The sequence below is a fragment of the Cryptomeria japonica genome, chromosome 1, assembly GCF_030272615.1.
Source record: "Cryptomeria japonica chromosome 1, Sugi_1.0, whole genome shotgun sequence".
NCBI classification, from domain to species: Eukaryota; Viridiplantae; Streptophyta; class Pinopsida; order Cupressales; family Cupressaceae; genus Cryptomeria; species Cryptomeria japonica.
The window spans coordinates 515,817,907-515,844,958 of NC_081405.1; the positions used below are offsets into that span (position 1 = coordinate 515,817,907).

The 27,052-nt window shown below is 35.2% G+C and overlaps 1 protein-coding gene and 1 pseudogene across 1 annotated transcript; both read right to left on the minus strand.

The window, feature by feature from the left end:
• Positions 1-3,633: 3,633 nt before the first annotated feature.
• On the minus strand, positions 3,634-23,449 carry LOC131070322 (glucose-1-phosphate adenylyltransferase small subunit, chloroplastic/amyloplastic). Its single transcript, XM_058005833.1, has 9 exons — positions 23,114-23,449; positions 14,935-15,231; positions 11,864-12,133; positions 10,548-10,727; positions 6,326-6,429; positions 6,084-6,195; positions 4,436-4,534; positions 4,140-4,259; positions 3,634-4,016 (listed from the first exon to the last, which is right to left on the minus strand). Exons 1-9 carry the CDS (start codon positions 23,378-23,380, stop codon positions 3,900-3,902), a joined length of 1,566 nt encoding a protein of 521 aa, XP_057861816.1. The 5' UTR covers positions 23,381-23,449; the 3' UTR covers positions 3,634-3,899.
• Positions 16,095-18,841, minus strand: LOC131070323 (ABC transporter E family member 2-like; annotated as a pseudogene).
• Positions 23,450-27,052: the final 3,603 nt, after the last annotated feature.

Consider the following 27,052-nt stretch of genomic DNA (forward strand, 5'->3'; position numbering starts at 1 on the left):
ATGATAGAAACATTGTACTCAAACTTACTATTTGAGTATAAATCCACGTGACCATAGCCATCACTATGGATCACTTCCAACACATCCTCTACTCTAGAATTTGCTAGAGAAAACCACAACCTATTTTACTTTCCAAACACATTTGTGACAAAATTAAAAACAATAGAACAATCTAACATACCTTCTATTATACTCTTTTTTGCCAAAAAAAATTGGGCATTTTTCTCTAATGTAATATCCTAATTAATGATGTCACGAGATACTTGATTCAAATGCAATAATATTAACAAAGTTTGAAATGATGATGCTTATAAGCTAGTCAAAGCACCATGCCTTACATCTTTAGTCAACACCAAATTGCCTCTAACCAACCTAGAACCTTTTCATCCAAATTTACATGTACATATAATTCAATCATGTTAGAGAAAGAAATTGAATTCTAGCTAAACCTAAGTATATCTAAAACATGAAAGAATATCCTCACACTCCTATCCATGAAAGATAATTGAATCACCTGTCCTTGACTAACTATCACCAAGGAAAATTTGTCATTCATAATACTTCTTGTAACTATCCATAGAGAGTTATTATCACCAAAGAAAATTTGTCATTCATCATACTTCTTGTAATTGGAGCATGATCTATTAGAAAAAGCTTCCTTCTTGGGCCTCTCTTATGACATTTCTATCCTTTCACTTTAGGCGTAGTGAGAGGCTTAGAATTGTCCTTGTTGGACTTTTTATCTTCACTAAGCTTCGTATCCCATTTATCATTAGACCTATTCCTTAAATTATAGTATCACTACAAGAACCGTCCATCAATTGTCTCCTAATTTCTTCACTTAAAAATTCCCCAATAACCTTTTCTAGTTTAGGTGAAGAATTACTATTGATTTTCATAATCAAATTCTCCTGTGGATTAGGTCCAGAATAAAATAGAAAAATATACTTATCTACATCTTCTATCTTGACTCTTATTAACCTTAATTAATTCAAAACTAAATCAAAATTAACATTCAAAATAAATAATACATGGTGATAGTTAATGACAACTCTTGACTTTTGTCATTTTTCAAAATGGAGCACATGCGAGGAGCTGGGGCGGCTAGGGTTGTGGGTGATGTAGAAGGGGAGGAGGAGGACGACGACTCGGATGGTGAGCAGGATGTCAAGGGCTTCGTCACATTTCTATTGTCGTCTCTTTTCTCCTCTCTTTGCTATGTTCCCTAACGGATTGGATGGTGGTTTATGTCTGAAGCTCGTGTTGGGAGGGTTTGGGGGCAAAGGTTTTTGTCCGTTGTGCTTTGCTTGTCGTCGGCCAGAGATCGCTTCCCTTGCCTAGTTCCTTTGGTCGTTTGGTGGAGTGTGGTGGTGATGGCTCCCAGTGATGGTGTTGTCTCAAGGGTGGATCTTTGGCCCTTTTGTTTCCTTTGGTTGTGGTCGTTGTTGATGCCCTCTTCAGGTTTGGTTGCAGCTTTAGGGGTTCCCTATTGTGTTGTGTCCCAAGCTGGTCTCAATGCAGGGGAGGCCCCTTTCTGTTTGTTTTCTCTCTTCCTTGATGAGGTTATGGCTTCTTTTGTTAGGGGCTTTAGGGGCTTTTTGCCTGTTGTTGCTCTTTTCTCTATCGAGGAGGAGATGCTCTTTCTGGAGCCATGGCTCAAGGTCCTGAGAGTGGGAGTGATCTATCTATTTTCTGGGCCCTCGATTTTTGTTGAAGATATGTTGATGGGTTGTCCTCTTCAGTCCAGTATGCCTTTGTTTGTAGAATCTGTTGGTATGCCCTCTCCATGCAGCTTGGGTTTTCTCCCGCTTGCCTTATTGAGGTGGCCCTTCCTTCTTCGAAGGCGGAAAAGGATGGTGTTAGAGACAACTTCTCTCCTATAGAGGAGTTGAGTGTTGCTATGGAGGTTGGGTGGTGCTAACGGGTGGCTAGTGTTGTCCTCCTTTTGAACTGCTGGAGTTCTAGAGGAGATCTTTCTCCTGGCTCTTCAGGGTATGGGAGCCTATCAAAACCCAGTTTTGAGATCTTCAGATTTAAGATTTTGTGCTATGTTTTTTCTCTCTCCTTTGATCCCTATTGAGGTGGTGATTGTGGATAGCTTTCGGTTTCTAGCCATTATATTGTTCCTCCTGGTTGAGGGAGCCAATAAAAACCCTTCTTCATTTGTTATTTTTGCTAACCGGGTGTTAGCTACCAGTTGTAAAGGGCATACCTTGGTTTCTTATTGTACTTGTTTTTGGTTAAGGGGTGCTGGGCTTGGGAGCCTATTTGCAGGTTGTGGGATCCTAGTTAAAACCCTTTTGTATGGTTGTGGGTGCCAATCAAAACCCTCAAGTTGTGGGAGCCTATTTAAAACCCTCTTATGTGGTTGTGGGTGTCAATCAAAACCCTCAGAGTCTTGTTTCTTTGTTGAGGTCCAGCCTGATTTGTAATGTTCTTTGCTATCTTGTGGTTGGCGTTTCACTAGAGGTTGGTTGTATGTATTCATTGTATATGTTTTGATCAGTTGTTTCTTGCTAGAGGATGGATGTTGGTTCATCCAAGGGGTTTTAGGTCCCCTTACCCCTCAAACCTGTTTTTGCCTTAATCAGAAACTCTTGATTTTTATCAACCTTAATTGACTCAAAACTAAATCAAACTTAAACATTCAAAATAAATAATACATGGTGACGGTGACAGTTGATGACAAGTTATATTTTTAATAAGTACTTGAAAGTATAATGTGATCTTTAAATATTGTTCAAACCAAATTAGTGTGAAATCTCATTATCCCATAATTACACCTTATTCATTAGTTTATGGTATGTCATTATCCCATAATTACACCTTATTCATTAGTTTATGGTATGGAGGCCATTATGCCTCTTGATTAGAAGAATTTTCCATTGTGTTTCCCTCTATGATATCGTTGATGATTATACAAATCAAGAACCCCATTTATAAAAGCTCAAAACCGCCTCTTGATCAGAAGAATTTTCCATTGTGTTTCCCTCTATGATATCGTTGATGATTATACAAATCAAGAACCCCATTTATAAAAGCTCAAAACCCTTGATGATAGATGAGTGAACAAACTAGATTACTTATGCATATGCCAAAGACAAGTAAGAAAGACATATAACAAAAAAATCATCCAATGAGCCTTTGATTTTGGTTCTGTGTGAATCCAAATAATCCAAATGATAAAAGGGAAAGAAGAGGTAAATTTACAAATAATTGGATCACATTCATTATTACTTCCGTATATGACACCAACATATTTGGTCTTTCCACTTCTAATGAAGATTTGGTAAAAGACCCTGTATTAACATTATGCACTTAAAATGGTATTGCTATTGATTGTTGTGTGTTGATATTCATCATTTATTGACCATTATCTTTCTCATGTGATTTGATTGATCATATCCTTACATATTACATATTTGTGCCTACATGCTCGTTTATTAGCATTATTACACAATAATTTTGATCCTACATTTTTGGAAGCATCGTGTCTTCCAGCTTACATTTTGGGGATTTGGTTGTTTATTACTACAAAATTGTTATATTATCAGTAAAATCTGAGTTTTGATATTTTAATGAACAATCTTACTGTTCAAAAGATATTTGAATCAAGCAGTTATTTCCGACAACTTGGAACGAAGGATGGTGCCTTTGAATAACAGAAAATTCAAAAATATGAGTCCTTACATTAAAGACATTGAGCAAGAAAATGCCAAAGTCAAAACAATCCATCAAGGTTTTCCAGCAGGTGTTTTATTCCAATAGAATACAACTCTTTGCAAGGAAGAAACTTTAATGCCTGCAAATATCTGGATCCCTGCCTTACGTAGGTATAGAACATCAACGACCATGAGCAGTAGTTTTATTGGAGATTTATTGCGTACAGGTGCATGACTTCAAATGACGGTACCACTAGGAATCAATGCGTCTTTGATAACAGTTACAATGCCATTCTTTATGAAGTAACCATCTGTTTCCCTTGCAGCCTCTTGCACACCGTCCTTGTTGATAATCTGACCCACAAACAGCAACATTATAGTTAATCAGATTAAGTATAAAAACCTTTAAAAAGGATGTTAAAGATATTTCATACTCCTTTCCAGATGCTATGGGCAAGGAAAAGACAATTACAGTACCTTAACATTATCTCCTATTCGAGCATTCTTGTCAATAATTGCCCTTTTGACATGACTATCTCTTCCAATGCCAATTGCGACACCCCCTTTTCCTGAAAGCAAGTTTCTCTCTTCATCCGTCTGCAAATAATCAGATCAATATTAAGTTCAATGAAGGAAAATATCAAAGGCAAAAATCGGCACTTTATGATGATTACTATATACAAATTTTCTTGCCATTGAAGGTTTCTTGTCAGTGGGAATAAAGAAACAAAATCGAAGTTAAACAAGCAAAACAGGATAGAAAGAGCAAATACTTCGTAGTAATCAGCACCCATGAGTAAGGCATCCTCAATAACTGCACCCGCTGATATCCAAGAACGTAGTCCAACGACAGAATGATGAATTTTGCAGTTCTACATCAGGAAACAATACAATCAGTGCCGAAATTATATGCATAATGACTTTACACGCACTTAAATGAATTTACCCTTGAGAGCAATATGTGAAGTTCTGACCAATCAAGATTCAAGAGAAAAATCATGCTTAGATCAGGAAGTGATTTCATAGATTGTGCTATTTCAAAAAATAAAGTAGAAAATCACTGACAAAAATAAACCCGCTGAATTCAATATGTAGACCATAAAATGGTACAATTGAATTATTCCAAACCAAAAATTCCAATATTTGGTATGATAGTGAAAAACCATTGTTAACAGGCAAAAAACAGAAATCTAAAAGAGCGTGCTTGCATAAGCAGTAAAATTGCAAAATGGCAGCAACAACTGCCATGCTTGGTTGGAACCTTAGGCACAACGAATGTCAGTGGCTTGCACCAAAACTGAACAAGTTTGAGAAATATTCAGGTAATGTTAAGTAGTTTTATGTACCTAGGAATACAATACTTCGATATAAATCACCTATAAACTACCCAAATTGCTGCGCACACAGAGCCCATATCTAGACTAAATAGGCACAATGGATTACTTGTGTACCAGGTCAAATGGGTAGCTCGTGGAATACTTTATAACTGGTATTTAGTCAGCCTAATGTGTACTGGGTGGGTTAAGGGTTTACCCAAACCCTCAGTTATCGTATCAAGGGGTAAGTATAGAGAGATCTATCATTGTTTATGGATCATTTCTACTTATTGAGGATAGAATAGCGTAGCAGACTTGGATCTCAAAGAGGGATATATCTTAGAATGATTAATCAATGAATATTCAGTGGTACAACTCTTACCTTGAAATATTTATAGTTCCAAGTCCAATGAATATTAGGGTAATAGGTATCCACCATACATCTCATGTTGTGCAATTCTGTTATTTTGAAATCTTTCCGTGTATTGCATATTTGGCTCTTATCATGTGGAGAGCTAAAAAATAAAAAATAACATGAAGAAGTTAAACAGAAGATAGAGAAGACCGCTATATTTATGCACAGCATGAGGAGTGACATCTATGGATATCATGGCACACATGAAGCATGTCATCATCAAGGGCCATCACCTGCCAAGATCACATATGGATGGATAAACAATCAAGGCAGGCATTGAGTAAACATAATTTTGCAGAAGTCTTAACTAATTGACCTCTTCTCATGTTTCAGGGATGAAAAATGTCGAAGGGAGGTAACATGTTAGGATGTAAGGTGGAATATTTGGATATGACGGAGGTGGAAGGTAATTTACATTAGCTCGTTGTATTTCAAATTTTAGAAGTTCGTTGATGAAATATGATATTAACCCTTTTTTAGAGTATTTCAACAAGTTGTCAATGAAAGATCCTGATTTGTACAATACTGGTAAGGATATCATTTCTTAGCAAAAGGGCAAACTAAAATATCCTCAATGAGACCATGTGTGGAAGAATCAAAATAAAACATACCATAAAGAAATAAGATAAGCGAGAAAGACCCTTTAACGTGGCTATATATGTAAGCAGTAAGCAACAATATAACACTTACCATTATAACACATCCCTCACCAATAACACTATCAGTGACATCTGCATCAAGCATCTTTGATGGTGGCAAAAATCGAGACTGTGTATATATTGGAGCTGATCTATCATAAAAACTGCCAAGCAGAATAAAATCTCAGTGAAGAGATGTGATGAAAATTACAAGATATATCCAAACATAATATTTGTAGAAAAAAACTTAATATTACCATACAAGAAATCTAAAATGCCAGCAAAATGGAATACCTGAAATCTGGAACAGGCTTCTTGGTGATGCCCAAATTTGCGTTATAAAATGCTTCAATAGTACCAATATCTTCCCAATATCCATCATATAAATATGCTTGTACCTTTAGTTTTTAATCAGAACAAACATAAGAAATGGCAATATAAAAACTAACGTAAATAAGAACACAATGTGCTAGCAATTGCAACGACAAGAAAGAATGAAAACCAACATTTGCAAAGGATAAAATCTGGTTTGTTCCAGAAAATTATAAAAAATACTAGCTAGCAATGTATATGAAATTTTTTAGAAAAAATGTTGATATAGTTTTCAAAAAAGCTCAACTCATCATGCTCTAACTTCATATCCCTCTTCTATTATGTTGTTATTGTTTACATACCACAGGCAGTGGGTTCGAGCAATACATCTACAACACCATAGCAACACAGTGACAAGATTGCATTAAGTTATAGCACTGTAGAGTGTCAGGTTGATTATATCCAGAGCTAAATCAGAACAGTGCCTATTTGGACTTGGAAAGGACTCATATTCAGTTTGTTTTTGGTTGATAAAAGTGTGAATCTCCTGATCAAAGGATCAAACACAGGACCAACAAAACAAATATTGACTCGTTATTTTCTTCATCCATCCAAAAGTAATAACAGTAATTAAGTTACTAAATTTAATTGTGAAGATTTTTACCACAAAAGTGATGCCTTTCTCCTAAGAAATAACAAATGACTAAAAAAATTGTGTAAATAGTTTAGTGGAAAATGATTATAGTAACAGAACTGTGAATTGGATTGCAGAAGACTCTTCCAACACCTTATCTTACTTTACAAAGGTGCCTATGATTGAATAGCTTGAGAATCCATTGAGCAAAAGGCAATTCAGTGAAATAGTAAATCCTTGAGTTTCTAAGCAACATGTAAATCAAACGTAAGCAGTTAAGATTCAATTTCTTCCATGTTCTTGTTAGTCAAGAATTAATTTTCTGAAGTTACTGAAGATTTTAATGGCTCGTGTCAGTCACACAACCTGACCCCCAGCCAGTTGCTACAGCCTCCTCCAAGTCTTAAACACAGACATGCAAATAAAAATATATTTTTAACTCAAACAATACCTCTGGCGTGGATTCTTACTATTGACTAAGAACAGGATGCCTATGTGGAATGAAATGGTAACAGAATGACACAGTCAAGGTCAAGGGATTGATTAAACAACCTTAAACTCGCAGCCTTATGATGATCAAACTAAAACATAACATGTTACATCAAAATGCATTACCAAACCATGCTTTCCACATATCAAATTGTTCAATGGGTGGTAAATTGATAAAAAATACCAGATTACTACGTCATGGTGATAAAAATACTATCTAAGAGGAATTTAGATCTGCCATTAAACATATTAACCTCCACCAAATTCATTTTTGGAAAGATGATTCAACAAGATCCTGTTCTGGCAGAAGAGGACACATTTGTGGGCATAAAACATGTCAAAAACAACCTGCAGAAGCTATTTCCCTATTCTTTGAAGGTTGGATATTCATTAGAACAGAAAAAACCCACATGGAATATGGCTAAACTTTAAACAAAAACTGCTCAAAATGCGCCCAAATCATGAAGTTTCCCCAAAATACCATTTAACAATGAAATCCGCTGCAAACAGGCACAAACTGGATTGTTTCTCTCAGTTGCATCCTGGATTCTCCTACTTCATCAAAAGCCCACCTCAGATCATGCCTTTTCTTCTTTCTTTGCCACCTTATGCCTTTCTAGAAAAATGGCCAAATTTTATCTATATAGTTGTAACCAAACTTCCTCCTATGGTTTGACTGACTTTTATGATGGTGAATAACTAAACATATATGGTTTCAGCCAAACATCAAGTAAATAATGATGGTCGTAGACTCCAACAACAAACTTTATACACATTGATTAAAGACTTGATCACAAAATAATGCCACTCACTTAAATTGATTCAATTAAAGGGATTTAAGTTTTAAATGATGGATCATATAGAATGATGGTTACTCAAACTATTTTTGGTGATGCAAGATTGCCTTGCCACCAAGGAATCCACTGTTACAGCCCCTTTTCTGACTATTTTCCTTGAAATCTCCACCAAGGGTTTGGAAAAGTAAAATTTGATTTGTTGATGGACAACTGGATCTCAATTATAATATTGATATACAATTAATGCAAGTTAAAGGGGTTGTTATTAAGGATGCATAAAGCGAATGAATGCTAACAATTTATTTATCCATAGGTGAGGAATGCACTGTTACAGCAGCCTCTTCTGTCTCTTTTACTTGGCACCTAGACCAGAGACTTGAACAAGTGGAAATCAACTCAGCTGATGGATTAACTGGGCCTGCAGTTAGCTTATTGATATAAAGATGATGCAATTGAAAGTGACTCACATAATGTACATCATCCCAATCAGCCCTAATTTAAACAAATAGTTGGAAACATAAGCAGGTAAGCCACACAACATAAGCAAGCCATCCACGAGATGTAAAGTGAATATTTTCAGTAAAAGTTTGACTGCTTTTGGACCGATATCGTCAAAGTTAATAAGTATGAAATACACATAATTATGGTGTCATGAATGAGCGTAGAATGGCAGGCAATGACATCCTCTTCTCGTGTTCTGACATGAGCATTAAATACTAGTGTTGAGATTATCTTCTATTGTCTTGAAATTCCACTGAAGTAAGTGTTCAGCCTCTGCATAACAAATGATCTCATTTTCTTCTCCTGTGTTCTGACATGGCCATTATTTAGTTTTAAGTGTTGAAATTGTCTTCCATTGTCTTGAAATTCCACTCCAAGCAAGTATTCAGCAGGCATTTAACATGTTAAGTATTTATAATTTGTTTATTTAAGCCCAAAGTTCACATGCAATGGTCACTGAAATACATCCGACTCAAACATGTATTATATTTGCCAACGTAATAAAGGAGAATATTACTGTCACATAATCATACTCAATGAATGCCTATTAGTAATTAGAGCAAAAAAGTTTAGAATATGCTACTAACATTTCCCAAAGAGGATTCATAGCATTCCCAAGCCCATATTTTATTTTATTTTATATTAAATGTAGTTACACCAAGATTTAAACAGAAAAAGGCAATAACTTCAAAATATCCATGTAACTCGGTAACTGCAGCACTGAACCAATGGCTTGAAGCCCACCACTTGAGTTGAAGAAGCAACTTCTGTAAATTGAATCTGCATTTGGACACCTTACAAAAAAGCAGGGAATGGGAGAGCAATGGAGGAAAATTGTCAAAGGAATATTTGGATGTTTTTGCAAGTTAAGGGACCGGGTACTATTGCACGTAAATGCAGTAGGACATATCATAAAAGAGGGTGGAGTTGGCAATTGGGGAAGGTTAGGAGTCAGACATGTGAATAAAGTGTGGGTGATGAGTAAATCGGATGGGACTAAGGGAGTCCTATTTACGTTAGGTTGGGTGGCTTATATTATCGGACGACAGATATCATTAAAGACTGTTCTTTATGTGGTTGAGAATGAATGAAAACATGATGGAAGCAATGGGCAATGTGTGTACAAAAATTTACTGGAGGTTGGGGTGTAGGAAAGAAAAGTAACTAGGGGCATTATCATGGCATTTGTTGACATAAACAAAATTTTTAAGTTCCATGGCATTTCGGAATGGGGACAAGGGGACGATAAGGGACACGTTTCATGGACAGCAGTCCAAGGGCCATATATATATATATATATATGTCTGTGTTTGTGTGTGTGTGTGTATGTATATGTGTATGCATGTATATATATATATATATATATATATATATAGGCTTATCCCAATAGAGATACAGGTGCAGTTTTGTAGACAAACAGTTTAGCTGGATGTTGCAGCAATCAGAGTATCGTTTCTTGTTATTGTATCCATGTCTTTCTTTATTTACTAAATTGGTACTTACAGCCTTCTCTCTATTTGGATATCATAAACTCAGATAACAATTGTTTTCAAAAAATAACAAAGAAGAATCCTAAGATACATCCAAACAAACAGTAACCCTTATATATGAATCAAATTGAAACTACACCCCAGCTCATGATGAATAAGCTAAAAAGCTATGCACCTATGAAATGAGGGCAACATTTCTTTGGATTAGATTGTGAGAAATGTGCAGCACCTCAACAAATGTTTGATTTTAAAAAGCTCAAGAAAAATAAACAGATAAGATAGATCTTACTTACTGCCATTCCAATGGATGTGGCACCTGGTATTACTTCACTTCCAAAGTCATTTGCCTCGGGAAATTTTTCACGTAAAAGATTCAACATTGCATCTTTGCTAACAACATAAATCCCCATACTAGCTATGTAAGGCATCTCCTTTGCTCGTTCTTCATCCAGACCTAAGATTGTAGTATCCACCTGCAATTAAATTATAAATCAGGAGAATTTCAGATCAAGATATTTCACGTTCATGACATCTATGTGAAGTTGAACTCTCTCAAAGGTAGCATCAAATGCATCTGCAAACTATGGAACAATTTACAGCATGTCTATTCAAGAGAAAAACAAAATTATAGAAGTTCATTTCCATTCAAAATCAAAATACCTGCAACACAAATATATTGCCACTCTACATATACAACCATGTTAAGATATTTGGTAAGGTGTGTTGTACACTTTGCAAGCCATGCAATATTTTAATAATTATATTCTGTTGTGATTTTGGCCCCTCATTGAATGATATGGCACCCCTAGAGGAACCCATGAGATTTGTTAGAGGGAACAATTCACCACTTCAAATGTTGAGCATGACATGTAAGTTACTTTATAAGAGCATAATGAAAGGAGATACAAATGGTACATGTAAGAAAATTTATAACAAAGGGAGTTACATTTAAGTGAAAATGATTCTTGGGAGTAAGAGAATCATGGCCTGGTCACCCACATGGGGTGTTGAAAAGTAGAAATTTAGGTGAATGCTCCTTTTGGTCTATATATCGAGTGTTGGCATATGTTCCTGTAACTCCTTCAAAATCTGTGTACAGCATTATTGATGCCTGTAAAAATCTCATTGTATTTGTAATCTTGTTATAGTGAGTGGCACTGATCTTTGAGGCTGGGTGCTTTTACCCGAGAAGGTTTTCCCAGGATAATTTTTTTGTAATGTTTCTATACTTCTTTCTATTTTGTATTCATAGTTAACAAGCTTTATTAAGAATTGTTGTCATTTGGATTCTACATTTTTCTGTTTTCCAGTTGTGGGTTTCCACATTTGATATCTTTTTTTGAATATAGAGTAGCCTGAAATCCTTACACATAACATCAATATGAACCCTCTCAGAGTAAGCATCAAACACAAGAGCCCTGCATAATTTATTGCAGGTCTGTTCAAGAGAAACACAGAATTATACAAATACCATTCCATTCAAAATTAAAATACCTTCAACACAATATATTGTCCCTCTACATAAGCATTGCTAATCTACTAAGGCCTAACTTTTGGTATCCATCTACTAATGTCAGCTTAAACTGGAGGTAAATGACAGAAATATTACTCTCATCGCCTTCAGCTCTTCTCCTTTGGGTTTCTCTGCAAACTCAACAATACGGCCTTCACTGTCAATTTTCATAAGACCAAATGCTGTTGCCCGTTTTTCATCCATTGGCAAAGCAGCCACAGTGATATCTGCATTGGTTTCCCTGTGTGCCTGAATAAATTTCTGATAGTCCATTCTATAGAGATGATCTCCAGCCAGAATCAGAAATTCCATTATTGAATGCTCCTCAAACAGCCACAAATATTGTCTAACTGCATCAGCTGTTCCCTGCAACATGAAAAAATAGTAGTCATTTTAAACATGTTTCCAAAAGGAATGTACCCATAAACAAGTAAGCTTGTCATATGTAATTCAATCTTAAGCAACCTATACTTGCAGATAAACAAATGCCTGTCACCCAACTAACCCATCACTAAGCAAAAATGTAGATAGTGAGTGGATCTAGATTTTTGACAATTATAAGTATCAGAAACAAATGTGTTTCATTTTCTTAAAAATGGCTGCAGCTTTCCTTTGTCATGGTAGGTCATGAAAGGGTAAAGCATTGTGAATATAACTAAAAAATGTCCTTTGAGTCTCTAAAATAGGATATGTCAGGTCATGAAAGGGAAAAGCATTGTGAATACATCTTAAAAATGTCCTTTGAATCTCTAAAATAGGATAAGATTATTTGCTGGGCCTTGAGCATACTACAATGCACAGACCTATCTTTATTTAAGTAAAGACCGACAAGGAAAAGTTGAAAGCTGAAAAGTTTTATAGAGCAGTAGTAACATTGCATGTAAACATCTTCAACATTATCTAAATATACAATCCATATATTAACTCCCAAGCTAAGTTGCCAGTTTGGGTTTGAGCACCGGTTCAGGTTCGAGAACCCAGTTCGCCGGTTTGGCAAAATTTTGAAAAGGGGTTTGGGTTCGTTTTGGGTTCATTAGTACAAAACCAATATAGAAATTACATATATATATATATATCATATCATAGTATATATATTATTGAATTTATTAAAAACTTTAAAATGGACCGTCTGTTTAACACCACTGCCATGTGCAAAGACTGTCGTGTCAGAGATGCAGTGAACCAAAAGACGAACCGGACCCGAATCTGGACCCACCACGAACCCGCACCCGCACCCGCATCCAGAGTTAAAGTGCCAAACCAGTAACTTAGGTCGCAAACATGTCATTCAAGCAGTCTAAAAGAGAAAATCAACTAACAAACAACTTTAGACTTATTCATGATGTATACAAAAGCTGATGAGACTGGTATTTTAGATAAGTAATGGCATCACTAAGTTCACCCCTAAATACAGCACTGATAACAAAAATACCAGTTGAAACACTCTTTGGGTTCACCAACATTGTTAGCTAGGCTATTTCATTAATGTGTTTCTAGTTTAAATTTAGCTTGTAACCTCTTCTGGATCTCTGTTTCAATTCTCAATGTTATTTCTGCTAGCTGTGATTTAAGTCCCTTTAACCTACATTGGTCATCTGTGCACAATGATATAACTTATTTCTTCCTTTCTCTGGAATGTGCATTGTAAAATCAGTGACAAAACCTTGGAAGAATTCTCATGCTAATTGCCTAAAGAATTATAAGACCTGAAGTTTAGGCTTTCTTCAGGGGTCCTATATTTTGGATCATCCCAGCATTGGTTGGGAAAGAGCTCAATCTACAGCTGACTCTAGAAAAGGCAGCATGCACATCATCTTACGTGCTAGCTGGATTTTATGTGTACATTCTTACATGCATGTATGCCCAGATAACTTTTATTATACATATGATCAATACATGCCCGCAAATGTAAAGAGGACCAGTTCATGAAAGGATTTTACACAATCATGTCCTAGCATGTTGTTTGGATATATGTATATGTTTGTATATTCAAATTGATAAAAAAATATGTTTCCAGCAACATATATACCCAACTTCTCATCCTCTTGTATATATCTACTTGAGTACATGCGAACATGACCTAAATCAATTTTCAGAAAGCATAGCTCTAGCATAGATGTATGAGCTGCTCAGTACATGTCAGCATAAGAAAAACTGTTTAACCAGTGAATCAAGAAATTACTTATCCAGTCTCATGTATATCACCTGAAAGCAACAACATCAAAGAAACTAAGTACATGCTCTTTGCAACTGACATGCCGTTTGATATCTTGAGAAAAATAAGCATCGATTTTACATGGAAGAGGTTTAAAATAGTCACCAATAGCATTGTACAGTCTGGTTCAACACAAAAAAAGTTAAAACACAAGTCAAGCAAGCATTCAAATCAACAAGATATCATCATGTAGAGATTGAACACTGCTTAAAAAATGGAAATAATCCCATTTTTTATATTGAGAGATTAAACCTAACATTTATATCCTCTGCAATTAATGTAGACTATACTATAACAAGTATAGTATCCTCTGCAATTAATGCAGTTATACTATAACAAGTATAGTTTATTGAAGAATGAAGTGCACAATGATTTAGTGCCCATACACTTGTAAACCAATAACTGTTTTCAGTGCTTATACATTAGCTTGTAGCAAAAGACATCAACATAGGTCGCAACACATGATAATTGTGTTCATCTTGAATTTTAATTTGAAAAATTCCTCTCATAAGGCATATATGGTTAAAAACACTATCTAAGATTTTCCTTCAATGCTCTAACTAGTTATCTTCATTTAAAAAATTTGTAACTAGTTTCTGATCAAAGCGCACATGGTTCATGATTTAAGTAATTAGTATAATAGTTACACTATAATAAGTTAGGGCTTGAAGCAATGCAAAATAAATAAATTGATGCACAGATTGTCACACTGCAAGTCTGCAAGAAAATTGATTGCTGAAATAACAACAAAGCATATAACTTATAAAATCAGCACATCCATAAATATGTTGTATGTAACTTCCATGTGTCGTCATCCTATAAATTTGAAACGATACATCAGCACTTGCTGATAAAGAATAACAGATTTTAGGTATTCTATAACAAGTATGGGTGTAAGCTTCTAAATTGGAAAATTAAATAAAGATGCCATCCAATAAGTCCAAATGTGCACCTGAAACCAATTCGGATTTTCTGGACTTTGCTGCGCAGCAAGTACTTCCACAAATCCTTCATTCTTGTAGCCACCCATGTTGCTGGCATAAGCCCGTGAGAGATGACGATTGAGAGAGGCTGAATTGAACTGGGTGAGAACATAAATCTTAGATATATTACTATTTATGCAATTACTAACAGGGATATCAATCAGCCTATAATTGGCACCCAAAGGAACAGCTGGTTTTGCTCTCTTCTTAGTGAGTGGGTAAAGACGAGTACCCGCACCGCCTCCTAGAATAATACCCAGCACACTCTGGAGATAAGAATACACAGCAAGAATTCAGTAAGTTTGCCATGAACAGCGAACATTGTCACTACACTAAGAAGATAAAAGTGTTAGCACACCTATTAAGATTCATAATTCCTGGAATCAAACAGCACCTAGCAGATTAGTTCAAGTATTTATGCCTCAGAGCCAAACCATTTAAAGCATCAAATATAAAAAATAATCCACATGAAACTGTAAACTACATATCATGTTAACTTGTCAAATCACTAAGTTCAATTTTAAAGAATACTAAAAGGCATAATAAGGGCATGTGTGCTAGATATAGAAGACATAAGTAGGTACCAATAATAAGAATGTGCTTTTCTGAGAGATGATGACTCATTACCACTAAGAATGTAAATATAAAATAAAGCTAGCTGAAAACCAAAGTACTCAGTCTGTCCAGCAGAACTTACGTTTGGTTGAATGCAACAATGTGTTTGATATACCATTCATGAAATATTGTTAAAATTTGCATGGTCAGCTTCATCTAGCGAAATTGAAATTTGAAAATGAAGTAATAAAAGCTAGCTGAAAACCAAAGTACTCAGTCTGTCAAGTAGAACAAGCTGACAACACCAGCTATTCTTATCCTCCAAAAAGATTGCATTTTGCAATGGAATGAAAGATACCATTGATCACAAAAACTAGTATAGATATCTTAAATACATCTATCTAAAACAATACCAAGAGATATTAATCTGGAGCTATTTTATTTACTTAAAACTTAGTTTATTTTACTTTGAAGCTATTTTATTTACTATAAGCTTGGAGACATAAATTTAATGTGCAGCTTATTTTGGAAATAATATGATTAAAAATTAATATTTTGACATGGAAATGGTTGTCAAATTTAAGATGAAATATAAGAATTTTTGTTAACATGCTCATGTCATTACAGTCCACCCTTTGCTACCATTGCAGAATGCCTCACAGCGTTAGTGAACAATTAACTATAATTTTAATGTTATATTATTGTTATATAATATTGTTGTTGCTATTTCTATATAACTATTATTATCATACCATGTGCTGCTATCATATGGCAGATTGGCCGCTAAAAACTTTTAATTACTGTCATATGTTCCTATATCCTTCTAATAAATAATCTTAGTCTAGGTTGAAACCATACCTAGTAGATGTGAAATGTAAATTCAGTATGTGCACCAATCATTAGTAAGTGTGCCGACTGCAAGTTTTTTCTGGAGACATGACATGCTTCCAACATTCCTTTGGTCTGAAAAAGCCTAAAACAAGTAGACTGTAAATCCCTGGACATAATGCTATGTTTAAGCCCAGAATTTAACATGATCAACATCTCGTTATCAACTATTAATTCTTTTTATGCCTTGGGGGACAAGCAGCCCTAAATGATAAAGGTCAGGAATTTTTGGAGTCCATCCTTTCCCTACTTTAAGATTGTTCACAAAAGAATGTTGAACAGTAAAGCACCCCTAATACAGCTCATCTATGTTACTGAGCACAGCCTGGGACGTCCCCATACCCATACCAGTACAAGTCTGAGTGCTTAATTATACACGGCCTGCAGGCTCTAGTATGTTGGATCTTGTCTAAATGTTATATCGGGGGATGACAAATATAGGTTCATCCTGTCTGTATACTCTGTGGTGCATTTGTGGTACACTACAGATTGTTTTCCCTCACAAACTATAACCCTGTCTGCCAAATATGTGGCCATTATAAAATAATGCTCAACAAAAAAAGCAGCCTTTCTGGAATAAAAAATAAATTTCTTTATAACCCTTGCAGCAATGATATGCTGCTCAGAGTCCAAGTATGCACTCGGCTCATCAATAAGGTAGATGTCTGCAGGCCTGCCAAGACATAAGCATAGTTCTATTTTCTGTAACTCTCCACTGAAAAGATTTAAGAATTCTCAGACAGAATGTTTTAATAATTCTCAATCCATTAGTTTCTTAATCAAAGGGGTTTAATGACATCAGCTATTAACCGAGGTTACATTTATGAATTGTGTATATTTTGCCACAGTAATGCCTCACAATTGACTGAAAATTCCATCTGATCTCCTGTGGCTTGCATGACATATTAACTTCAGGCATCTCCACCTCTGAATCAACTGTATCTGGCCTCAGAAACCCAGCCATTAAGCTTATGGGAGTAGTCTTTCCTGTTGCATTTTCTCCCAACATTACCACAATCTGTGAATCTGTGAATCTCCCTCCTTAACCTTAAGTCCAAAATTATCCTGAGTGACGCATGCTTTTTATTTCCTCAGCACTTTCCTGTGGAACTCTGCAACCTTGAACATCAGTCATTCGTTATAAAATCAAAGATTTTTGAGAGGAATAAAACCAAACAAAAATATATTGATCCCTTCTCTAACTGAAAATGGAAGTGTTACCACCCCATAAGTCCCACTCTTTCCATACATACAGAAAATGATGTCTGATAAGTAATCAAGGATACTAAGGTCATGTTCCATGTCAATAACATAATTGTCGGACGTGAGCAGGAACTAGAAAACTTATTGTGCTTTAAGATGTTGCTTTACATCAGGTCTCACCAAATACATATGTTTCAGCTTTTCACATTGTAGATACTGCAATTGCAAACAGCTATAATATTGCAATCAATAACTTGATTCATATGCATGGCTCTTCAAAGTTCGGACTTCATCTCTTTTTCATTTTTCTGGGAAGCACGTCTCATATTCCTTTGTATTACCTTTAGTATAAAATTTAAATAACCAAATACATTGGGGCTCTTGCCTTCATCTTATTGTCTGCAATGAGTAAGATTGTTCTGTAGCTCAGATTACCAAAAAGTTGATAGGATTCGGTTCCAAACAGGTGGATTGTTGAACCTTCTAGGATTGATCATAAGTTGTCCAAACAGGATTTTAATTGCAGTAGACTTCCAATCCCATTAATTCCAACCAAAGTATCAAAACTCGCCGCGAGTCAGGCGAGTTTTCCGAGTTGGCGAGTCGAGCCAAGCTCGGCGAGTTTTGACAACTCGTGACTCAGACTCGGCGAGTTTTGCTCATGACTCGCCTAACTCGGGCGAGTCAGGCAAGTTATGGTAAAACTCGCCGAGTCCGAGCTCCACGACTCGCGCCGCGGCATGTCAAACATGGCATACAGAGAAGTTGAGGTTGTGGCTATGGCAGAGGAAGAGGATAGAGCACGATTCAACACAGGCACAACTGATGTTGATCATTGTGGCACCTCACAGGCAGAGACTATGGCTACTCAGTCATCCAGGACCTACCTTAGACGCCTTTGTACGAGGCAGACAGACTATTCTGAGGCTGAGGCTGAGGATGAGCTAGAGCCTAAGCCATAGACTTATTTTTGTTTACAGTTATACATATGTTTGGGAACATTTGATGTCATGGATTTTATATACATTTGACAACATTTATAACTCTATATATCTATGTTTTCTATTTCCTTCAGCTAAAATTTACATTTCTACGCATGGGATGGATGTATGTTTATGTATGTGATCAAATTAGCTTCTATTTGATGATGTTATAGTGTCTTTAAGCTTTATTCAATAATGGGTGCATGAAACAAGTTTTAAATCATTAAAAATCTCTAAATTTCAAGGGTTTTTTTATTTTGCCGAGTCACGAGTCGAGTCGGCCTTGCCGAGTCCGAGTCTGGGAACTTTGGTTCCAACAGTCCAAAGTTCCAAACACCTGTCCTAGCCTTGGTACAGGCAATCTGTGGAGCTTGAATGAGTTTGGCCAATATCGATGTATTGTGTCTTCGTTCAAACTTTTTGGGAGGTTAATGACATGAATAGATTTAGGTGGGCATTTCTTAACACAGATACCATAGCCATCACAACTCTTCTGATAAAAATGCAATACTCAAGGCAGACGAAACTCTTATGCAATTTTTTTCTGTTTTGATAACAGGACAACTCTTTTTACACTCCCACTTGCATTGACTGGGCTTGCAACAGTCCAGGTTAACAATAGCAATCTTAGTTAGCCAGATAGCTATACTTTCACATCACCACAGATGGATTCCTGTAGAATAGTCTGGGTTCTAGAGTAATTGATCAGACCAACCAAAGGTCCAAAAGAATGAAGCATTGCTTCAAACTAAATTCTTTTCAGTAGGAAAAGAAACAATACTCTGCATCAGACATATTTTGCTCTTCACTGGACAATCTTATTGTCTATGTATTATTTTCTTGTATACAAAGAAAAATCAAGAAATAAACATTTCCTTCCCTGAAAAGGGGATTAAAAATAAAAAAGTTGCATGAAAAGCAAATTAGAAAATAAAAAGGTAACACAGCTGATATTTTAATAATATCAATACTTGAATTAAATTGAAAATTATGCCTGTTTTAATAATAGCTATTATGTACCCACATTCATGGAGTAAGTAGAATTAATTCTACTTCTAACAATAGAGATGTAGTCAGTTGGACTCCCCCTCCTATAGGGCAGCAAGGGGTAACCCAGTCCCGTCTAGGAAGGCTGCATCACCAGAGATAAAAAAAAGGGTATTTCTTTGGTGCAGCCTCAAAAAAATACAAACAAGATACCAAGATACCAACAACAAAGCAGAAAAGGGAGGCTAGTCATTGTGAACCATATCAAAACCTCACTAAAATCTAGTGGAGATCAACATAGCAAAGAAAATCTAGAAGGATATTGTAGCATTAAAGATTAAAAAAAATTCACATTCCTAAGATTCTACTGAAAAAATTCACATTCCTAAGATCACAATCACATCATCGCATGTTACCTATTTGTGTTTCCATGTGTATCCACTACATGACTACCTATCACTAATCATCAGATGATATTTATCAAGCCAATCAAGGCTATCATACATTACTATCAAGGCAGTTATACACTATTTCTGATCCTTGCCCATTACACATCTTTGCTTCTCACATTATCTTGCCTATATGAGAGCAATTACATCAACATAACTTCTCGTGATCACATTTCATACTGTATACTCAAATGACGTAACTATGTTTTAAGAGTTACACTAGGGACAAAAAGAGCCTTCCATACTTTATGGATTACATAGTGTCATGTATTGAGATCCTTGTTACATTGAGGACACTAAAGCGTTTCCTACACTATCTATTACAATTTACATCCTCGTTACATTGAGGACACTAAAGCGTTTCCTACACTATCTATTACAATTTACATGCCATGTATCAAGATCTTCATCATTACTAGGGACCTATTGCTTGTGCTCATGCTGCACCAATGGGAACAAATGCCTTTCCTAGTACCGTATGTGCTTATGCAGGTGTTTCTAGCCATTGAGGGCAACATCACCACTCCTCATTGTCCATGGTGGGAGCAACTTCACTCCTTGACATCATCATCTCCAACCCATATGCTTAACAAAATTATCATTTGATTTTGATATACTTTACTTGCTTCTCACATGATGCATTCATTTATAGATTTACTTTATATGATTTGTTTGCTTGCATGTTTTACTCCTGGGAGCAACTTCACTCCTTGACATCATCTCCAACCCATATGCTTAACAAAATTATCATTTGATATACTTTACTTGCTTCTCACATGATGCATTCATTTATAGATTTACTTTATATGATTTGTTTGCTTGCATGTTTTACTCACATTTACATTTCATGTACCATTTTTTTTCCTCTCCTACCATAGTCTAAGACTCTAAAGCATTTGCACTGCTGAATCCTTCACAAAAGTTTTCCAAGGGCTGACCTAGAAGGACACATCCTATAGCAACATACTGGCAGCCCTCCAAAGATATTTCTAAATAGCACCAATCTTCAGAGCAGACAGAAGCAAACCATGCAAGTGAAACAAGCAGTGCACATTTAGCAGGATCGGATTTCTCATTATAGAAATAAATACCTCTATCACCTTTGCATTTACTATCCTAGAATAGCATTCTATTCGAATTATATTCGCCCACAGCTGTCATTAATTAATCTAGGTTAGTTTATGATTATGTGCATGAACCTTATTTGATTAGCCTAGACTGAGCATAGGGAAAGTTTATTTTCCTTTAGAATATCTTAACTTTGATATGTATCATTTCACATATAAAATCTAATATTACATCACATACATAAAACAATTATAATATTATTAAAAGCTTTCATAAATGCCAAAACAGCCAAGAAACAAAAGTTAGCAATGTAATTTGTATCGCAGGCCATTAAAATTAATAATTTATGAAACATCCGGGGACCTTCCGTTAACCTTCAGGGTTTAGACACTCTTCAAGCAAATATACACAAACTACTAAGCTCTCCACCGTTAAGGTCAAGAGATTAAGTAATTGGAATTTAAACTTCTATTGTGAATTTCCTTGAAGAACAATAGAATAAAATTAAAACATATCAGTATTTGAAATTAATATCTATAAAATTTCAAGCCCTAAATTTGATTTCATCCAGAGGACTTATAAACCTGAGCATTCAAAACACAGAAAAATGAAATCAAAAATCAAAATCAATGTTCAAAGAATTTAGAGGCCTAAATTTAATTTCTTCAGAAATACACTAGAAATGTACTCTTAAAGATAAAATTAAGCAATTGAAGTCCCTAGAGTTAACTTCTTTCAAAATATGCTTGAAAACAGAGCATTCAAAGCGAATAGAGACCGAATCAAATCATAAAATAATGTTTAAGGATTTATAGTCCCAAATTTAATTTCTTCAAGAATATATTATAAGACAGCTTTCAGAGTGCAGAAAAACTAAAACAAAATCTGAAACGGGAAGAGAGGAAGTGAAGAAAGAATTTGGAGACCCTAAATTTTAATTTCTTCCAAAATGTACTGAAAACTGAAAAGTTAAAAAAACACTAAACTCAAAAGCTGAACTCCGATTCCAAATCAAAACACAATAATTTTTTTTTATTTTTTTTGGGGGGGGGGGGGAATTTACAGTCCTGAATTTGATTTCTGCCGATATGTATTAAAAACACGGAATTAAAAGGCAGAAACAACAAATTTAATATCTAAAGTTAAAGGCCTAAATCTAATTTCCTTCTGAATGAACAATGAAACAGATTCAAATCGCAATACAAATTGAGATCGATGGTATAGGGGAATTCATAACCCTATGTTTAATTCCTTTTGAGATGTACTAGAAAACGCTGAATCCAAAGTCAAGAAAAATCAAATCAACATCAAAATTAATGTAATAGAAATTTAAAATCTTTAATTCGATTTTTTCCAGAATATACTAAAATCGCCGAGTTCAAATAGCAAAAATACTTAATCAAGAATCGTCATTAACTTATTTTTGGTATTCGACGTCCCCAAGTATATTTCGTTATGTACTCTACTTTAGACCACCGAAATCAACGCGACTTATAATCACTGAAATCAAAGCACTTTACACAAAAATCAGAAGTCGAAAATCGTAACTCGCGAACTTAACGTTCCAAATTCAAAATTTCGAGATAGCCCCGGTAAACACTGAGTTAAGAGCGCATAAAAACCATATCAACATGCATAGTCATTACGCGAGGAATTCAAAAACCTAAATTCAATTTCTACAAGAACTTAAAAGAAAACAGAGCATTCAAAGAACTAAAAATCCAAATCGAAGAGTAGAAAATTCCATATCTTCGAAATTCAAACTACTATATACTACAAATCGCAGAATTCCTAAGGCACAACAGCAAAATCAAGACGAGAAAGCACTTATTAAAGAAGTAAAACTCCTATCCTAAATTAAATTTCTCTCCAAAAGCACCAAAAACGGTGAATTCAAGGAGCAGAGAAGCCAAAACAGAACGAAATTTCCATACAAGATCAAACAAAACACCAAACGTGAACACTCCTCACAATCTAAATCTTTCAGGCTTAAAATTCACAAACATTTAACTTACCCGACTAGCATCCGGATCCAAGCATGTAAGCTCATTAAAAGTATCCGAAACCGCCTTGGGCGAAACCATCCTGTATCTTTCATTATCGCTCAGTTTCTTCGAAATCCGCTTGGAATTCACGGTAAGTTTGACACCGTGGAAAGAAGAGTGCGAGGACGAAAGGCTCTGCGGATCGCCTCGCAGGGAAGCGGGACCGAAAGAAGCTTCAGGTCTACCGACTCGAAATTTGGCTGCTGTTGCCGCCATGGTGCATGCTGCCGCTGCCATTGTTCCGTAAACTTTGAAAAGTTGAACAAGAGAGAGTGTGAGGCTCTTAGCGAACGTATCAGGTGGCGAGATAGCGGGGTTTATAGTGGAGAAACCCAAAGCGGTTTTCGAAAACCATAAAGCGTTTTGAAAATGATTGCGGAAAACGGGGGTGGTATTGTAGAACGGGTGGTCCACCTTGTGACGGTGGACGGACAGCGTGCTTCGGGAATAGGTTTTGAGGATTGCTATTTGTCTAGACGAGAAGGCGCACATGCAATGTGTATTGTGAATTGTGACATTTGAGGTTTTGTGTGCTTCACTTGGATCTTTCAAAAAATTAGATTTTATTCAAATTTTAGTAATGGTACCTTTCACAAAGATATTATCATTTTTTAAAGGTTTTAATGACTTTTAACGGTGGAATTTGCACTCACTTGCCCATTTTCAGCCAAGGTTGATGGAATGGCTTAATATGATAATAATAATTTATATTAGATTTTATTTGATTCCTTTGGCACATATTTTGAGATACTTGTCAATTTTGTTCATTTATTATACATATCTTTGTATTTGTTTTCATATGGTCATTTTTCTTTTTCATAATTACACATCCTTGCTCTAGGTCAATTTTTCTATATGCAAGATCAATCCTCGACTACATTAAATTGACTCAAAATTAAGATTAAAATATTCATCGACTTGTATCTATTTCATTGGTCACATATGTGTTTGCATGATTAATTGCAATATATTGGCATTAAAGGCATTCAATGTCTATTGATTTACAAACAACTATGTTTGTATGATTAATTGTAATATAATGATGTTTGAAGACATTCAATGTGTATTAATTCATGAATAACTTATATTTGAAAATTGCATACAATGAGAATTGATTTAATCTAGAAACTCTTTGCTTTTGACCACTAAAAGAAAACTAATCTTGCATCAAATCATTCTAGAACACCCACATGAATGAAGAGCATTGTCTAGCATCCTATGCATGAAGATAAAGTCAAATATAATCAAGAGTGTCAACTTAGGAGAATCTAGCCCTTGCAATCTAACGATTTTCTTAACGTATTTCTCAATACTATCAATCCTTTTGTACCCTCAAGCAGCAATGATCAAATAAAAGTAGTTCATAAAAGCCCACAATCAACAAATTCAAATTAGTATGTTGCAAGATGAATTTGCAACACTTGAGATCTATATAAATTGTAGTTAGGTTTAATTTATTTATTTACTTTAATTTCAATTGTTCTTCATTTCGATCTTATAATTACTATTTCTTTGTTTAGTCTCATACTTGACCAAAATGCTCCTTTACATGGTTGCCCAATCCCTCTTTTTAGTCATATCAATAGTGTTGGTTTTTTTGGCCTCATAATTACCAACACAAGAGTGTTATTCTAAGTCATATAAAAGATGTGGTTAGCTATGCATTACGAACTTCCATCCATTTGTTTTAATTTGGCCTTCATAATGACTATTCCCTTCTAGCCAACCACACTCACTGTGTCCCTTTGCATTTTCTTGGCTTGTTTGGCATGCAGTATCCAACACATCGTCCATAGAATGCTTCATTTCATAGCACATCAGGCCCACTTTCCCTCCCTTCTTCCATGCATATTTAGGAGTTTTTGTTAACTTTGGCTCTAAAAGATTGTAGTTAGATTTATATTTTCATTCCTTTGTATTAATTTGTTCTTCATTTTAGAAATATTAATTTTGTTGTTTTGCATGCTTTCCTACTTATCCAATTTGGTCAATTGTTGCCTAATCATTCAATTGAATCATATAAATACTATAGGTTTGTTCTTTTCATAGCTACCAAAACAAAGGTTTTATTCTAAGTCATATGCTTGTTTGTGGTTAGCTATGAACTCTAAAATTTCATCCATTTCTTTTATTTAGTCATTCTTTTGTTTCTATATGATCTTAATTGCACTCTAATATTTAATATTGTTTTGAATGGTTTCATATTTAGCCAAATTATATACTCTTAGAATAATTAGCTAAGTTATCTATCAAACTTGTAGTGAGATTTATTTTATATTTCATTGATTTCTTTTTGTTTGTTCCTCATTTCAATCATATAAATATTTTTTCTTTGTTCACTCTCATACTTTTCCAAATTGCACACACCTTGAAAAAAATTTGCAAGTAATATTCCCTGTGGTCGTGCACTTAAACAATATTTATATTGCATTCTAAATTTGGACAACTTTTTACTCCTCTAACTATGGTGGAGTTTTGTGATTTATGATCCCCCTATTCATGACATGTATTTTTTATCATCATGTCCATGGGACCTATAGGTCTGATTGCTAGTTTATCAAGTACATCCCTAAAAATGTATATATGATCCTCTTATTAGTAGTACACAAAGCACTTTCAAGCTCTTATGATTCAATTGCTATCATGTGAAAGTGATTGGGTTCAATAAATTTAAATTAAATAACCTTTTTCCACTTTTTTAAGACATTGTTTTTTTCAATTTGTTAAATACGCGTGATCTTCATTTTAGTCATTCTCTCTTTATACATGATTTTCATTGTAGTCATAAATACTGTTACTTTGATCAATCTCATACTTACCCAAAAAATGTATTCTTTGAATACTCAGCCTAATTATCTATCAAACTTGTAGTTAGATTTATTTTATTTCATCCCTTTGTCTTTTTTTTGGTGCTCATTTCAATCATAGAAATATTGTTGCAAGTAATATTCTTTTGGCCATGTCCTTGAACAATAGTTTATAGCAAATGTTCTAAATTTGGACAACATTTTTCTCCTCTAGCTATGGTTTAATTTTGTAATTTCCTGTCTCATTGTTCATGACATGTATACAAATTATTGTGAATTTTATTCCTTTAATTAGTACTTTTGATCATGTAATGCTATTATGTACAATTTTCATACATATCGGTTTCGTGCTAAGAACATGAAGTCAAATAACTAAACAATTGTTGACATTTTTTTTTCCTTAACCCAATGCACAACTACTAATTCATTTTCTTCATTCACACATGTAAGCATAATATCATACTATTAGTGTAGCACTCCACTAAGGAACCCCAAAGGACAACAATTAACTAACTATTGGCAAATTTTGTGCCAACCTTAGCAGATATTAGATGTAGGAATTTAGTGTGACTAACACATCATGTTAGTCGTATTTAGCAAAGCTAGTTGCCTCTTTATCGGAAAATGCATAACACGAAGGTTTTGTGAGGGTCAATAATGTGAGGGTTATTGACCCATGTCTTGCAATTACACCAGCATCTCATGCAAATAACACATCATGTTATTCACCATCTTGTTATAAACATTACGTGTTATTCGGTTGCGGCAGGCTAAGAGTTTGGCAAACTCAATTTTTACCCATGTGGGATGGCGGGGAAGGCAAGGAAGTCAGTTCTTTTCTTCCCCCAAACGAGCATAGATCAAAGAAAATGATGCTTGCGGGATAAGAGAAAACAAAGTGTGGGCGATGTTTTCGCTATCCCGCAAAGCATAAAGTGATAAAGAGGGTGTGTTGCGGGGCAGCACATGCAAGGAAAGGTTTCCTCCCCTCGTCATCCTGCGCCAAAGGGAACAACAAAGAAGGACGGGCGCGAGATAGAAAAGAAAAGAGTGTGATGGCTATCCCCACCACCCCGTGAGGCAAATGCAAAGAATCAAAAGG